At 41.0% G+C, this 15521-nt stretch overlaps 1 protein-coding gene across 2 annotated transcripts in view; it reads left to right on the top strand.

Moving 5' to 3' along the window:
- Positions 1-1246: 1246 nt before the first annotated feature.
- Positions 1247-15521, top strand: part of TSC22D1 (TSC22 domain family member 1) — a 121000-nt gene continuing 106725 nt past the window's right edge. Inside the window, exon 1 of one of the 2 annotated variants that reach the window (XM_069467225.1) lies at positions 1247-3387. In XM_069467225.1, the coding sequence (XP_069323326.1) occupies positions 1743-3387 (1645 nt within the window). In that variant the 5' untranslated portion in view covers positions 1247-1742. Of the gene's footprint in view, positions 4631-15521 lie in introns of both variants that reach the window. The other variant, XM_069467224.1, reaches the window with a different exon arrangement.

Raw genomic sequence — 15521 nt, 5'->3', positions numbered from 1 at the left:
ACACCCGAGACCCGGAGCGCCACCAGCCTCCGCGGGCCCTTGCTCGTTGCGCCCCCTCCCCTGCCCGCGTGCCCGCGCGCCGGCCGCGTGCGAGAGAAGAGCGGACACGCCTAACCCGCGCACGCGCGCGCGCGGCCCCAGCCCCCCACCCGGCCCCACCCCCATCAGGCAGAATCACACAGTCCAACCCGGATTCGCTCCTTCGGCCGAAGTTCCCCACCCCCACCCCCCCTTGCGTCGGCGCCTCCGCTGGCCTTCGGCAATTTCCGTCAAAAACCCAGCGCTCGGCAAGGCCCGAAGACCCGCCGCCTCCTTCCCCGCCAGACCCGGCTTTATGTCTGCGGCGCCGGGGCGCATGCGCAGACGCCATCTTCCCTCCTTCTCCTCCGCCTGCCCCCTCCCCCGGCCGCCGCCGCCGCCTCCTCTCGCTGGCGGTCGCCCCTCCTCCTCCTGCTCCCGGGCGCTGGTCCCTCCTCTCCTGATGCCGCGAGAGACCGGGAGATACGGTGGAGCCGGGGGAACCGGAGAAGAGCACTAGTAACAACCACCACAGCCCCCTCCCCGCCCGACACCCTCCCTCGGCACCCACCCACTCCCCCGCCCCGTTTGCCAACACCGACCAACCCCACCTCTCGTTCCTTTGAACGGCGTCGGCTGCAGTCGCTGCACCAGCCCGTCTGGCCACCAACGCCGCCAAGAAAGGAGCCGCCGCCGCCGCCTGCGGCCCCCTCCCGCCCGGCCGCGGGAGCAGCGGGGTGAGGTCGAGCCGGCTGCGGAGGAAGAGGACGAGAGAGGGTCGCACCCTCCGCTCTAGCGCACGTCCCGCCGCCCTCCGGGGAGGCTCGGGCGCCGGCCCCTTCCTCCCCGAGGACGTGTGCCGAGCCGAGGCGCCTGCCCTGAGGGAGGAAAATGCTCGGGTTCCATGGCTGCCAGTGATGGAGCGGTCCCTGGGCTCCCGCTGCCACCGCCGCCGCCGCGCCCCGGCCGTGCTCCGCGAGGACCCGGCGTCTCTGCGCGCCCGCCCGCGCCTCGTTGCTGGGCTCACCGTACCGGGCGCCCCGCCGCCGCCGCCCCGCTCGCAGCCGCGCCGCTCCGGCCCCAGCCGCGGCCAGCCTTTCCTCACGGAGCAGCCGCCGCGAGCCCAGGGGGTTTGAAAGGGTCTGCGGGGCGTGGGGGGAGGGCCGAGCGGGGCCGGGAAGGGAGGTTTGAGCGACACTGAGCTCGGGGCTCGCTGGCGGTGGTGGCCCCGGGGGTGGCGAAGGGAAGGCAACACTCGCTCCGCGCTGCCTTCGTGCAGAGCGACCGGGAGGGCTTTGCAGTGACTGCCGCCGCCGCGGCGGGAGGAGGGGGCTGAGGTGGCTTCGGAGTTGGCCGGAGAAGGTGGGCATTTCTCGCTTTTCCTCCCCCCTCCCCTTCTCTGCCCCCTCCCTCCTGCCCCGCACCCCACGTGAAGCGGAATATAAAGGGGGGTGTGAGACTAGAGGGGAAAGTGAATGGCGAAGGACTGAAGGGGTCCCCCCTTTGGGTCCCCGGCCGCTCTGTTCACCCTCGTTCATCCTCCCTTCCCGAAGCTCGCCCTCGAAGGCAGGAACGGCCGGCGCCTTCGGCTGAGGAGGAGGAGAAGGAGGAATCGCGCCGGGCGGAGCGTCAGGTCCGGTTTTCCTCCCCGGCGTCTCGAATACAAAGATTACGGTGCAGAAGGAAATTGCACTCGCCTCCTCCGCCCCCCGGTACCTAACACAATGCACCAGCCGCCTGAGTCCGCCGCCGCCGCGGCCGCCGCCGCTGCAGACATTAGTGCTAGGAAGATGGCGCACCCGGCAATGCTCCCTCGAAGGGGCAGCGGTAGTGGCAGCGCCTCTGCTCTCAGTGCAGCAGGTACCGGCGTTGGTAGTAATGCCACATCTTCCGAGGATTTTCCGCCTCCGTCGCTGCTCCAGCCACCGCCTCCTGCAGCATCTTCTACGTCGGGACCACAGCCTCCGCCTCCACAAAGCCTGAACCTCCTTTCGCAGGCTCAGCTGCAGGCACAGCCTCTTGCACCAGGCGGAACTCAAATGAAAAAGAAAAGTGGCTTCCAAATAACTAGCGTTACTCCAGCTCAGATCTCCGCCAGTATCAGCTCTAACAACAGTATAGCAGAGGACACGGAGAGTTATGATGATCTGGATGAATCTCATACGGAAGATCTCTCTTCTTCTGAGATCCTTGATGTGTCACTTTCCAGGGCCACTGACTTAGGGGAGCCTGAACGTAGCTCCTCGGAAGAGACTCTGAATAACTTCCAGGAAGCCGAGACACCTGGGGCAGTCTCTCCCAACCAGCCCCATCTTCCTCAGCCTCATTTGCCTCACCTTCCACAACAGAACGTTGTGATTAATGGGAATGCTCATCCACACCATGTCCATCACCACCATCACATTCATCATGGGCACCACCTTCAACATGGGCACCACCATCCATCTCATGCTGCTGTGGCCAGTGCATCCATTCCTGGAGGGCCGCCCTCAAGCCCAGTATCCCGAAAACTCTCTACAGCTGGAAGCTCTGACAGTGCTTTACCAGTTGCACCAACTTCTGCTGTATCATCCAGTGGCACACCTGCATCTGTAATGACTAACATCCGTCCTCCAAGTACTATAGGCGGTATAGGTATAAATTCTGTTACTGGCACTAATACAGTGAATAATGTTAACATTACTGCTGTGGGTAGTTTTAGTCCTAACGTGACAAGCAGTGTACTTGGCAATGCTAATATAAGTGCAAGCAATATTCCTAGTGCTGCTAGTGTGAGTGTTGGGCCTGGAGTTACCAGTGGTGTTAATGTGAATATCTTGAGTGGCATGGGCAATGGTACTACTTCTTCCTCCACTGTTGTTAACAATGTCCCTAATGCAGCTACAGGGATGACTATGGGATCTGTTTCGAGTCAGCAGCAACAGCCAACAGTTAATACATCAAGGTTCAGAGTTGTGAAGTTAGATTCTAGTTCTGAGCCCTTTAAAAAAGGTAGATGGACTTGCACCGAGTTCTATGAAAAAGAAAATGCTGTACCTGCTACAGAAGGTGTGGTGATAAATAAAGTGGTAGAGACTGTAAAACAAAACCCGACAGAAGTGACTTCTGAGAGGGAGAGCACTAGTGGGAGTTCAGTGAGCAGTAGTGTCAGCACACTGAGTCACTACACAGAGAGTGTGGGAAGTGGAGAGATGGGAGCCCCTGCTGTGGTGGTGCAGCAGCAGCAGCAGCAACCAGCTCTTCAAGGTGTGACCCTCCAGCAGATGGAATTCGGTAGCACTGGTCCACAGAGTGTTCCAGCAGTTAGCATACCACAGAGTATTTCTCAGTCACAGATCTCACAAGTACAATTACAGTCGCAAGAACTGAGCTATCAGCAAAAGCAAGGTCTTCAACCAGTACCTCTGCAAGCCACTATCAGTGCTGCAACTGCTATCCAGCCATCGCCTGTAAATGTGGTTGGTGTCACTTCAGCTTTAGGTCAGCAGCCTTCCATCTCCAGTTTGGCTCAACCCCAACTGCCATATTCTCAGACGGCTCCTCCAGTGCAAACTCCCCTTCCAGGGGCACCATCCCAACAGTTACAGTATGGACAGCCGCAACCAATGGTTTCTACACAGATGGCCCCAGGCCATGGTAAATCCGTGACTCAAAATGCTACTTCAGAGTATGTACAACAGCAGCCAATTCTTCAAACAGTAATGTCCTCTGGACAGCCCAGTTCTGCAGGAGTGGGAGCAGGAGCAACAGTGATTCCTGTGGCTCAGCCACAGGGTATCCAGCTACCAGTGCAGCCCACAGCAGTCCCAGCACAACCTGCAGGGGCATCTGGCCAGCCTGTTGGCCAGGCTCAGACAGCAGTATCTGCTGTACCTACTGGCAGTCAAATTGCAAGTATTGGTCAGCAAGCAAACATACCTACTGCAGTGCAGCAGCCCTCTACCCAAGTTCCACCTTCAGTTATTCAGCAAGGTGCTCCTCCATCTTCACAAGTAGTTCCACCTGCTCAAACTGGGATTATTCATCAGGGAGTTCAAACTAGCGCTTCAAGCCTTCCTCAACAATTGGTTATTGCACCCCAAAGTACCTTGTTAACTGTGCCTCCCCAGCCACAAGGAGTAGAGCCAGTACCTCAAGGAGTTGTTTCACAGCAGTTGCCAGCAGTTAGTCCTTTGCCCTCTGCTAGTAATATTTCTGTTACAAGTCAGGTTAGTTCAACTGGTCCTGGAATGCCTTCTGCCTCAACAAACTTGGTTCCACCACAGAATATAGCACAAACCCCTGCTACCCAAAATGGTAATTTGGTTCAAAGTGTTAGTCAGCCTCCCTTGTTAGCAAGTAATATAAATTTGCCTTTGGCACAACAGATACCACTAAGTTCTGCTCAGTTCTCTGCACAATCATTAGCTCAGGCAATTGGAAGCCAAATTGAAGATGCCAGGCGCCCAGTGGAGCCCTCCTTAGTTTGCTTACCTCAGACTATCAGTGGTGACAGTGGGGGAATGTCAGCAGTTTCAGATGGGAGTAGCAGCAGCCTAGCAGCCTCTGCTTCTCTTTTCCCGTTGAAGGTGCTACCGCTGACGACACCCCTGGTGGATGGCGAGGATGAGAGGTAAGATGATGCTATATTTCTGCGGACATTGAACAGATTCGAAGTTAATCTATTCAGTAGCTATATGTATGCACAAAATTAGTCTAAAGTGTTATAGTTCTCATTTTTGTATGTGAAACATTTTCCTGTTAAGTTTTCTAGAGCAAAAGCGTTACAGAATGATTTCAGAGTCAGGAGACAGTATAACATGTAAACATTTTCAGAATAGTTAATTGAGCATATGTTCACATTAAAAATAGGCTTGGTGGCACCAAGTGGTTTTTGTTATCTATAAAATGCTTTTTAGAAAGATTAATTATGAAAAGAAGCTTAATTTCTGATAACTTATAATGGTTAATCTATTCTTAATGGTTAATCCTTATCTCTTGGGACCTTGTGGTTCCCCTGTTTGTTCTTTACTAGACAGTCCTTTTTCATTTCTACTGTGTTTGATCTTCGTCTGTGAAAGATATTGTTACTTGCTTTTCCTAGTCAGACACTGTAGGGAAGATGACCTAATCTGGGTCATATAGATTGCCTTCCTACTGTAATTGACCAACTTTTGTGTACTTATTTAATGGTCATTTTATCCGAACAGTAAAAGAATGAGAATCTTAACAAGTATTTTGTGGGGATGGACGGCATACACTGTCAAAATAAGCACATTTATCTCTGATAGTAGTATGCTGTACATTTTTTCTTTTGCATTGTAGATAAAGGTGGTAGCCATTTTAAAGAATAAAGAAAGTAAGTCTTGGATGGTTGAGTTTATAGACACAACAAAATAAGACCTCGTTCTCCTCATCTATTCCACCTGTTCCCTTCTTCCCTTATCAAAAAAATACATAAAGCCTAGAATACATTATTAAACCAGTGTTTTCTCAGTTAGATTGGAAATAATGCACTAATCATGCTTATTAAATCAAATTGTGTCTTTGAAACTGACTGGCTAGAAAAGTTGTGAAATCTTTCATGTTTCTACATCGCTTTGAAACCTAGTTGATTTTTGAAGGAGTGCTCTTTTCACAGATTTGCCAGTCTGTGGCTAACCTTGATCAAAATGTTATAAGAGTTATGAAAAGACTATTCATTTTCACCTTGGAATTTTGAGTAAGCATGCAAGATATTTAATTATTTCAGTATTAGTTGGAGATTTTTCCAATTGAACTTTCATCACACCAATTGAAGCATTTATATTCTATATGTATATTTGTGGGTTTTGCTTTGGAAAAATTGAACATATTGGAAAAGAATTGTAATTTCAGGAAAAGAAAACAAAGGCCAAATGTTTCTGTGAGGTTTTCATGACTTTCTTTTAGTTGTTTTAAAGGTAAAAGATAAAGACGTGGTTAATTGAAATAAGTTAAAATCTTGTCTTTCAAGATTTTTGTTATTTTTCTAGTAGTAATATAATTAATTAAAGTCTTCTTACCTAACCAGATGTATTCTGTATTATGTGTACAGAACTGTACTTTAAAAGATAGACTTCTTCTAGGAGGTAGTTTCCTTAATTGTCCCATTATTAATAGTGTTAAACCTTTATCATTATGCTAATACCTGTAATTTTTAAGAGTTATTTACTGCAAATATAAATGTTTTCTAAATCAAGAGGGTGTGATTTGAGTGAAGCCCCTATAAAAACAGATATATTATGTGGCTAATAAATTTTGAGAAATAAAAGACAGAGGTGAAATATACAAATGTAAACCACACATTTTGAATTCAAACCTGCCAGACTTTTGTTAATTATCATTTGTGGTCTCCTGGCTTGACTTTTTCCTTTTTTTCCCTTCTCCTATTGATAGAGTGTGATAGGGCTTTTACAACTTACTGTTCCAGACAATTAAAGTCAGATGATGCTGCTTTCAACTAGGTTTTTAATTGGAGGAATAGAGTCCCAGTTTAAGGTATTAATACAAAATTAAGTTTTCCAGATAATTAAGATAAGGATTAATAAGGGTCAAATTATGTAGAAATGTGTGGAATTCTAGAAAGGAACAAGAAGAGATACTGAGGAATATGAAATATTGGTCTAAAGTAACTTAAATTGTCTTCAGAGTGTACCTGTTTTGAATTTACTACATATTGAGCCTTAGTTAACATCAAAGTTAAGTCACCAAAACTAGAAAATTTTTGTTTTAGAGGACTCTTTCAAATTCTGTAAAATCAAAATGTTTCTCCTTAAAATATCTTATAAAGTCAGAAAAGGTGAATGTATATCTATATATATTATCTTCTTTACTGTATTTTACTGCAGATTATTTCTTTTATGACCATGGTTTAGAAAAAGTTGTTCCATTCAAATTTTCCTTGGAAGAGAATTTGAGAAAAACTACAAAAGAAAAGTGATATGATTAAAAAAAAAAACAAAAACAAAACTTTTTATCTTTCTTCGCATGCTAGCTTTTGTGTCACTTGCATCTTCTGGGCTTGGTTACCATTAGTCTCTCATGGGAGAAGGAGGTGCATTATAATTTCAATATTATGACTCAGGAAATACTTTAACAGTGTACCTTTTTGGTAGTAGGACAAATCAGAGTGGTTAGTTTTTAGTCATCTTTTGAAATAACATTCTAATACTGTAAATTTTAAAATGTTTAGATGTGGAAGATGCTTTCAGTTGGCCACTGGGAGAGACTATAAATATTAGAAACTTGGATCAAGGCATTAAGATTATGTATCTTGTTTTTTTAAAAAAATCATTCTTACTAAGAAGATCTTAATGTCTTTGCTGTTAACATGAACGTACCTTTACAAGAATGGAAAGATACACATATACAGAAATATAGTGAAAAATTATGTTTTGTAATTGTTAGTACAGCCTCTTGTGTGAAATGGGTCAAACTTCTATTCATCCTTCAAAAACTCAGCTCAGGTATTCTCTTTGAAGAATTCTCCTCGCCTAGGGAATGTTGTTTCCTTACCAGTTTTTAATGCTCCTCTATTTAAGCACTGTACACATTTAATTATAATTATGTTTACCAATCTTTCCCACAAGACTAGGAGTTCCTCAAGGGCAGGGACCTAATGTTTTTCCAATTACTGAGCAGACCTTTCTCTGCTTTTTCTATCATGATTTAAAGTTTATATTGTCTTCTCATTTTAAGCACAACTATGAGAGAGAGGATCATAGAATTTTTGTAACAAATTGAACATAAATTAATAAGACTTTTTTATACCTCTCTTCATCATTCTTTGAGGTGAATTGATGTCTATCTTCTAAATACGGTGCCTTTTCTATGGTAGGTCTTCAAATATTTAAGAGGAATGAGTATTGTCTTATCTATAAAATAGGAGTAATACTCATTTTGCCTACTTCTGAGGATGGTAGCATCAGTTAAAATACTTTGTTAACTGTAAAAGTACCAAATTATAATTCTTTAAGTTTTTATTTAAGATGTACATGCACCATTTAAAGAGTCTAATAGTTTACATGGTTATCCAAAAACTAAAACCTTCTTGCTGACTTTCCAGTTTTCCTTTCCTAGTAACAATCACTTTTATCTCTTTTAGATAATTATTGAGATTTTTACCTCCTGGTCTCTAACATACTTTTGTTGCTACTAGATATGCAACATAGCTTGATGGTTAGGAGCGTGGACTCTGGAATTAGATTGGGTGGGTTTGATTTTTCCTTGTTATTTATTAGTCTTATGCAGCTGTGGGCTACTACTATGCCTCAGTTTCCTCATTTAAAAAATGGTGATGGTAGTGTGTACCTCATAAGGTTGTTACAAGAACTAAATGAATTTGGAAAGCCTTTAGAGCTTTGTCTAACTCACATGCCCTATGTTAAGTGTTTGTTAAATACTCCTTGCATTTATTTTGTCTTTATTAGCTTTCTGGATAAAAAATGAAGACTTAACTCTGTTGTCACCACCTATCCAACTGATCGCGCTTCTTCCCAATGCCCCTTCCTCCCAATAGTTATGATTATATCACTATTGATTATCATTCTTGTAAAATGTGATTACTTTTCTTATCCTGTTCCACCCCATCCCCAGCTATCTAGCATTATAAAAATGTTAGTGGGTTCTCCTCCCCTCCCAAGTTTTCATCTATCAGCATAGTCTGTTTTCTCCAAGTTACCTCCCCCCAACCCCCCATTTTTGTTTTATTTTGGGCTCTACTTTTCTTGATAGATCCTTTTCTTAGATGTCTGGTAATTCTTGGTTGTCTGCTTGCATGTAAGTGTAAGGGGACTAAAGAGCTGATTACAAGTTTTCAGTGTGGCTTATTGATTGTTAGCTTTACCATAGGGTGTGCTGGTTGGAGTTCATTTTCTTTTTTCCTCTTTGCTTAGTTTTCTCTATATGTATCACTAATTCTGCTTGTCTCTCAAGATGTTCTGACATCAGATACTGTTACCAATTTTATCTTAGAAAGTCTCATATCCTTCTGACCAGCATTCTGTACTGATTGCCTTCTACGCTTGGTACACAACAACTATTACCCTATGATTTCAGGATGGTTTGCTTTCGCCTGTGTTGGATCTCCATTTTCCAGAGGACCAGTGTTGTCTTCATTGGTGGTTTACCTGGGGTTTTACAATGGCTATAATTTATGCTGACACTTGTTTGATTCTTTGGTTAGGTAAAGAATACCAGGTGTGGAAATTATATTATTTTGTACCATTGTTGTCTAGCATCCATATTGCTTTTGAGAAATCTGAAGCCATTCTGATTTCTCATATATTGTATGTGACCTGTATGTATTTTGTTTTTCCTTCCCTTCCCTTTCCCTCTCCTTCCTTTCTTTCCCTTCATTTAAAGAATCTCCAAAAACTTTACAAGGTTTTTTATCTGTTTGCAGCGTTCTGAAATGTTACCAAGGTGTCTTTGTATGATCTGTTTATATTTGCCATGCTGAGTACCTGGTGTACCCTTCCAATCTGGAGACTTCTTTTATTTCTGGGACTTTTTCTTGAATGAGGTCATTAATTATTTCCTTTTTCTACTTCTTAAATTCCTCTTACTTGGATAATGGACCTTCTTGATTACTCTTTTAATGTTCTCATATTTTCTTAATTATTTTCCATCTGGTTTTCTTTTTGCTCTATTTCTATTGAGTTTTCATTTCTCTTATCATGTATTTACTTTCCAAAAGTTTTTTTTGCTTTGTTTCTTTTTAATAGTATACTGTTTTAATTTAATAATGATAGTACTTTCTTTCAGTTGTCTGAATATGTCAATGTTAGTTTTTTTTTTTTTTTAAGGTTTCTTTCTGTGTGGTCTGTTTCCTCCAGGTTTCATTTTCTTACTTTTTGTTTGCTTTGATCTTTATCTGCCATGGTATAGCCTTTCCTCTGATGTTTGGTAATCATGTGTAAGAGTAGGGAATTAAAATGTTGAGTAGAAATTCTTGGTGAGGCTTGCCAATTGTTAGCCTCACTGTATGGTAACCTGGCTGGGCTATTTGGTTGGGAGACTTCTGATGTCAGTATCTTCTTGTATTTCCTCCTAGCTGTTTAGATCCCTATAAGAAGGCTCTTCTGATTTCTTGCCCAGAATTGAAGGCCAAGCATTCTGGAGAGGGAAGGAGGGGGAAGTAAAAGGTCTTGAGGAGTTTTATCATCCCCAAATGTTTCTTCACTCAACCCTGTTTTTCAGTATATTCTCCTCTATTCTGCTGTGCCTGATTTCCTTACTCCTGTGATCCTTCTGTTTTACCTTCTCCAGACAATGTACTTTGTTTTTTGTTGGGTTGGGGCGGGGGTGGGGGGGGGGAACTGTTGGGATCTGTGAGACTAGTTGCTGCTTAAACAGACTTCTAAATAATCTTTCTTATTTTAGTACCCCTTCTCCCCCACATCCCAATTCATATGGATGTGGTACTGCCAATTCTTGAGTCTTTTGGGGATTTTGCAGTTTAAATTTCGTTTGTTCTTGGCTTTCTCCACTGTTTGCTAAAGATTTGATTTTCTAGTGTTTGCTAAGTCATTTTGTCACTCAACCATCTGCTTTCCACCTTCTAAATTTTTGTTGCTATTGTCTTTTCATCATCTCTCATTTGTTGTGGGTTTGAGTTGTTATCTTAACAAATTCCTTTTCTGTTTAGTGGGGTTTTTAGGGAAGGAGTGAAGAAATAGATGTGTGTGTTTACTTATGTTACACATCTATTTCAATGGTAGAATACTGTATTATTAAATGTAAAGAAGGATGCTAATTTTAATAAAGTTATTGCTCTAAGATGTGCTCTGTAATGAAGACATAATTTTAAGAATAGAACTGTTTGGCTTATATTCATTAAAAATAAGAATATAACTCAATTATTTCAATTCATGGAGGTAATTAAAAACATTAGTATTAGATTCAATTAATATTATCATTTAACCCTCAATAACCTTGTGAGTTAAGTTTTTTTCTATTTTACTGGTGAATAAACTGAAACTAACTGAGTTTTTAGAGTGGCTAAATCAGCTGTCTTAAGGTTACATACATAGCAGGAAAGCAGAGCTAGGATTCAAAACAATTCTTCCTTCAAAATCTAGTGCCCTTCCTATTATTTATAAAGCCAACAAGAGGTAAGGCCAGTGTCCATACATAATTTAAGAGTGGCTGAAAACCTAAAAAAAAAAGCAGGCTTTATTCCTTCATTGCTTTGTGTGTTAATGTTACTGATGGAATTGCTATAGAACACACCAGTATTTCCTGGTAAGCCGTTGCTGAGAAAAAAGAGGGAAAGCCATTACAGTGGTGTGCCTGGAATGCACTAGACGTTCAAATGTTAAATGAGTTAATATGGATATTTTTTTTTTCTGAAATTTATATGGGTATTTTCTTTTTGTAAAAACCATTTTAATTTTCTAATTTTGATTCAGTCTTTGTAACTTTGGCTTCAGAATTGCGAAACAAGTAGATTTTATTTCTTGTTTAGAAAGTTAGTTTAAAAATATGAAACTGCTAAGCATGACCTGTTCTGGTGCTGCAGTATTAGAATCTTGGTGGTTGGTTTTTGCCTTGTCACTGTTAAGGTTAAATATGAGTATGTCATGATGAGAATATGCTTTCATGGCTCACTCAAAAAAAGCTACATGAGGGAAAAAAATTTTATTTTATTTTTTAATCTTTTTTCTTATTTCTTTTTTGTTTTGTTTTTTTTTTATTTTTTTATTTTTTTTATTTACTGTCCTAAATCCAGATTCAAAGAGGGAGAAAAATTTTAAAGCATCTTTATACTATTGAAATTATTTATAATGAGTTTTAGATTTAGATTCTAGGTTGAATTTTTTTCCCCCTAGGTTCACATTAATTCAAAAGATGTCTTTCCCTCCCCCTCCCTCATTTCTTCCTTACCAGTCAATTTGACCAGGAAATCTTACTTAACCTTTCAGGGCCATTAGGCCTACTTGACCTTTGTTTTGTTTGTCCTTCTTGAAACACTCTTTTGCTTTCTGTGATAATTCTTCATTTTCTTCCCACTTTTCTGTCCACTCCTTTTAAGTCTCTCTTTCAGTTTTCTCTCCCCTGTCAGACTCTCAGTGTTAGTTTTTTTGGTTTTCTGAGTCCTCTTTGTACTTAACTACTTTTTTCCTAGGTAATCATCACTTCCCATGGCTGTAAAGTCTGTAAGCTGTCAACTCCTGAATGCATATAACTACTGGTCCAGACTTCTTTTCTTAGCTTTAGACTGGTAAAGTCATCTGCCTTCACAACATCTCTGCTTGTATTCTTAACAGGCTTCTCAGTCTTAACAGGTCATAAACTTAACCCTTGGTTGCTTAACCCCTCAAATTTCCTTCTTCGGTTATCCTTATTTTGCTGTCATTTCTTACTGCAGTTCCCTTTGCTTTAAAAACCTGAGAGTCATTCTTGAGAGCTCCTTTTCTTTACCCTCTACTTCCTGACCATTACTTTAAAATGTAGATTAAATTCATCTTTTTTCCCCATAAATTCATCTTCTTTTCCCATTGCTAATGCCACAACTCTAGTCTTAAGATAACATCAGTTCTCAATGCAATAGCTTTCTCACTGAGCCTCCTGTTACATGTCTTGCTTTTCTCTAACATTGTATCTTTCAGTCAGAATGATAAAATGGAATTTGTTCAGGTAACTCATTTGCCCTAAACTTCTTTAAGGCTTTCCATTTATTTTAAGGTAATTACTTTCTGTCTTTGCTTCCTCCTGGCCTCATCATGCTACTCCCCCCTACCCCCCACCTCCACTTTTGTGTTCTAATTGCATTCGACCTTCCAGAAAGTTTCTCACCTTGCCATCCATTCTTTCTTCTTCTTCTAGGCCTTTGCATATGCTTTTCTTTTAGGCTGAACATCCTATATGCTATCTCCACTCCATTCCACCTAAAGCTTAACTGCCACTTTTTGAAACGCCTTCTCTGGCATACCAATCTAAACTTAGGTTCTTCGTTAATACTGTTTAATAGCACCTCACTCTTTTATAATGCTTATTACAGTGTGCAATTTCTGTTTTTTTGTGATTATCTGATTATTTTAAACTTCAGGGATATTTGGTATGCTGCTATATATCCAAAGCCTATTTCAGTGCCTAACAGATAGTAGATACTCAGTAAAAATCTGCTTAATGAAGAAAATATATTGTAAATGTGGGCATAAGAAAGGATAAAGGGAACTTCTCTTATTAAAAAAGAAAGATAAATAAGTTATTGATAGATGATCATGTGATATCACTACTTTCTCTTTTAATAGAGATGATTGAGAATTGACTTTTTGCTTGTTTGTGAACCAAAGGAGCAATGCTTAGTTACTACTTTAACAAGCATCTTAGGTTTATTTTGTATTTATTTATGCCAATAAAAATTCTCTAATTTGAATAAAACAAAAATCCTCCATTTATTTCAAAATAGAAATTGTCAATATTCTCTTTCTGCGTTTTCTATTTTTGACTGGTTCAGCTATTTACCATTTGATGATTCTTAAATATCTAAGTGTTACCTTGGAAGTCATTTGGTGCAGTTTCAGCTATTTGAAAATATAAACATTTAACTTGTAAAATGCCACTTGTTTGTGTTGAGAGAGTTTTCTTTATTAAATAGTAAGCATTGAGTTAATTACTTGTTTAAAATGCCTGTGATCTGTTTTACCTATGGTCATTCTAGTTGCTTTTTATTAAACTAGTAAATTGTGGATTATACAAAGGGAGAGAAATCATGCAAAAGGTTTGGCAGTGATCAGAATTAGCAATAAACTTTATTGATTACTTGTAGGTATTAAATGGGAGTAGAAACTGATTAAGAGATGGGGCCATCACTATTAAGATTGGAGTAATTGGAAACAGAATGGAAAATATAGAATCCGATGTCATCGTTTAATGATCGTCAGAGGCTAATTCTGAGAGTCCTTAACTAAAGGTTTTCACATCCTGTTTGTGGACATATTGGTGTTAAACCTGGTTGCCTGGCTTAAAATCATATTTGTGTTGATTGTGGGGAACATTTACTCTGGCTTAATTTTTATTAAGTATTAACTTGAGATCATGATTAGTGGTGTTGCCCTTCCTCATCCATGGAGCCATAGGGTTAAGGGTTACTCTGAGTTTTATGTGGATAAGACAGCATCTTATTTTTCCAGGCCTCCCAGATGATTTTTGTAGTATCAGCTAACTGCTCAGGTTGAGGAACTCCTGATATCCTATATCCATGCCTGAGTATTCTTTTTTGAGTGAATTATAGGTGGATCGATTTATAAAATTATTCATCGTTGATGAGATTTAATTTTCTCCCCAGCTCATCTAGTTATCTAATTTCTTTGATTATTAGGTCTATTCACATGGTAACAAATAGGATATTGACTAGTGAGGAGTGCTTTGAAGGTATAAACATAGCAGTCAAAATAATATCTAGCATTAAATTTTCTTTATCATGTAGCTCTCATATACTTCTGCTGCTGATAGTACTAGAAATGCTCTTGTATGATTTTTTTGGATTGTTTCTAATAAAGCACTTGGAATAGATTATGTCTTCTTGAGTCCCAGCAGTCTTAAAGTTGATAGAATGCCTTTGTTCAAGTTTCACAGAAGAAAAAACTGAGTCTCAGGTTCATTTATTCAGTTTATAATTAATATCAAGTTCCTGTTATGTATTATGTGCTATTTTTAGCTTGTTCATAGACTCTACAGCAATTTAGTAATAATAGTAGTAGTAACTGAATAGTAGTTAAAAACTGTAGTACTTATGCTCCATAATGTTCCAGACACTTTACATAGATTAACTTATTTAATTCTCAGAGCACCCTATGAGATGTAAGTACCATTATTATCCCCATTTTACAGGTAAGGAAACTGAGGCATATGGAGATTAAGTGCTTTATTCAAGGTCATACAGTGGGAGCTGGAATTTAAACCCAGGCAGTCTAGTTCCAAAGTTTGTGCTCATAATGACTTTGCTCTATTGACTCTGTAGCATCTGTTCAGTACCAAGGTGGTGTTCTGACTTTTGTTTGTTCAAAGTCAATTAAAGGCATTGGAAGGCACTGGAACTGCAGTTATTTCTTAATTTGTCATGTCTTCAGAATACTCTTGATCTTGGAGTCTGGGTGGATACTACTCTTGTTTTCCTACTCAAGAATTAAGCTTCATGAGAGAAGGACTTTGTCCATCTAGTTTACGGCTGTATTCCCAGTGCAGAAAATCATGCCTGGCCCATAGTAAGTTCTGAAATGCTTGTTTAATAAGTGAATTCAGACTTATTAAAAAAACACAGGAAAAACCCCCACAAACATCCAGGGTTTAATCACCTCCAAATACTTTGCCATCCTGTTGCCGTTAGGTGCATGGTTGTTTTGGTAGACAAGACTAAGATTCAGTTGTGTCTAGATACAGTCATTCTGCCTTATCCACGGTTTTGTGGTTTCAGTTACTCCGGTCAACAGTTGTCAGAAAATAGGTGAGTACAGTATATTTTGAGAGAGAGATAGATACTACATTCACATAACATT

The sequence above is a fragment of the Eulemur rufifrons genome, chromosome 4, assembly GCF_041146395.1.
Source record: "Eulemur rufifrons isolate Redbay chromosome 4, OSU_ERuf_1, whole genome shotgun sequence".
In the NCBI taxonomy this organism is placed as follows: Eukaryota; Metazoa; Chordata; class Mammalia; order Primates; family Lemuridae; genus Eulemur; species Eulemur rufifrons.
Note: the sequence above shows the minus strand (reverse complement) of the source record. Positions and strands in the feature narration are given on the sequence as shown.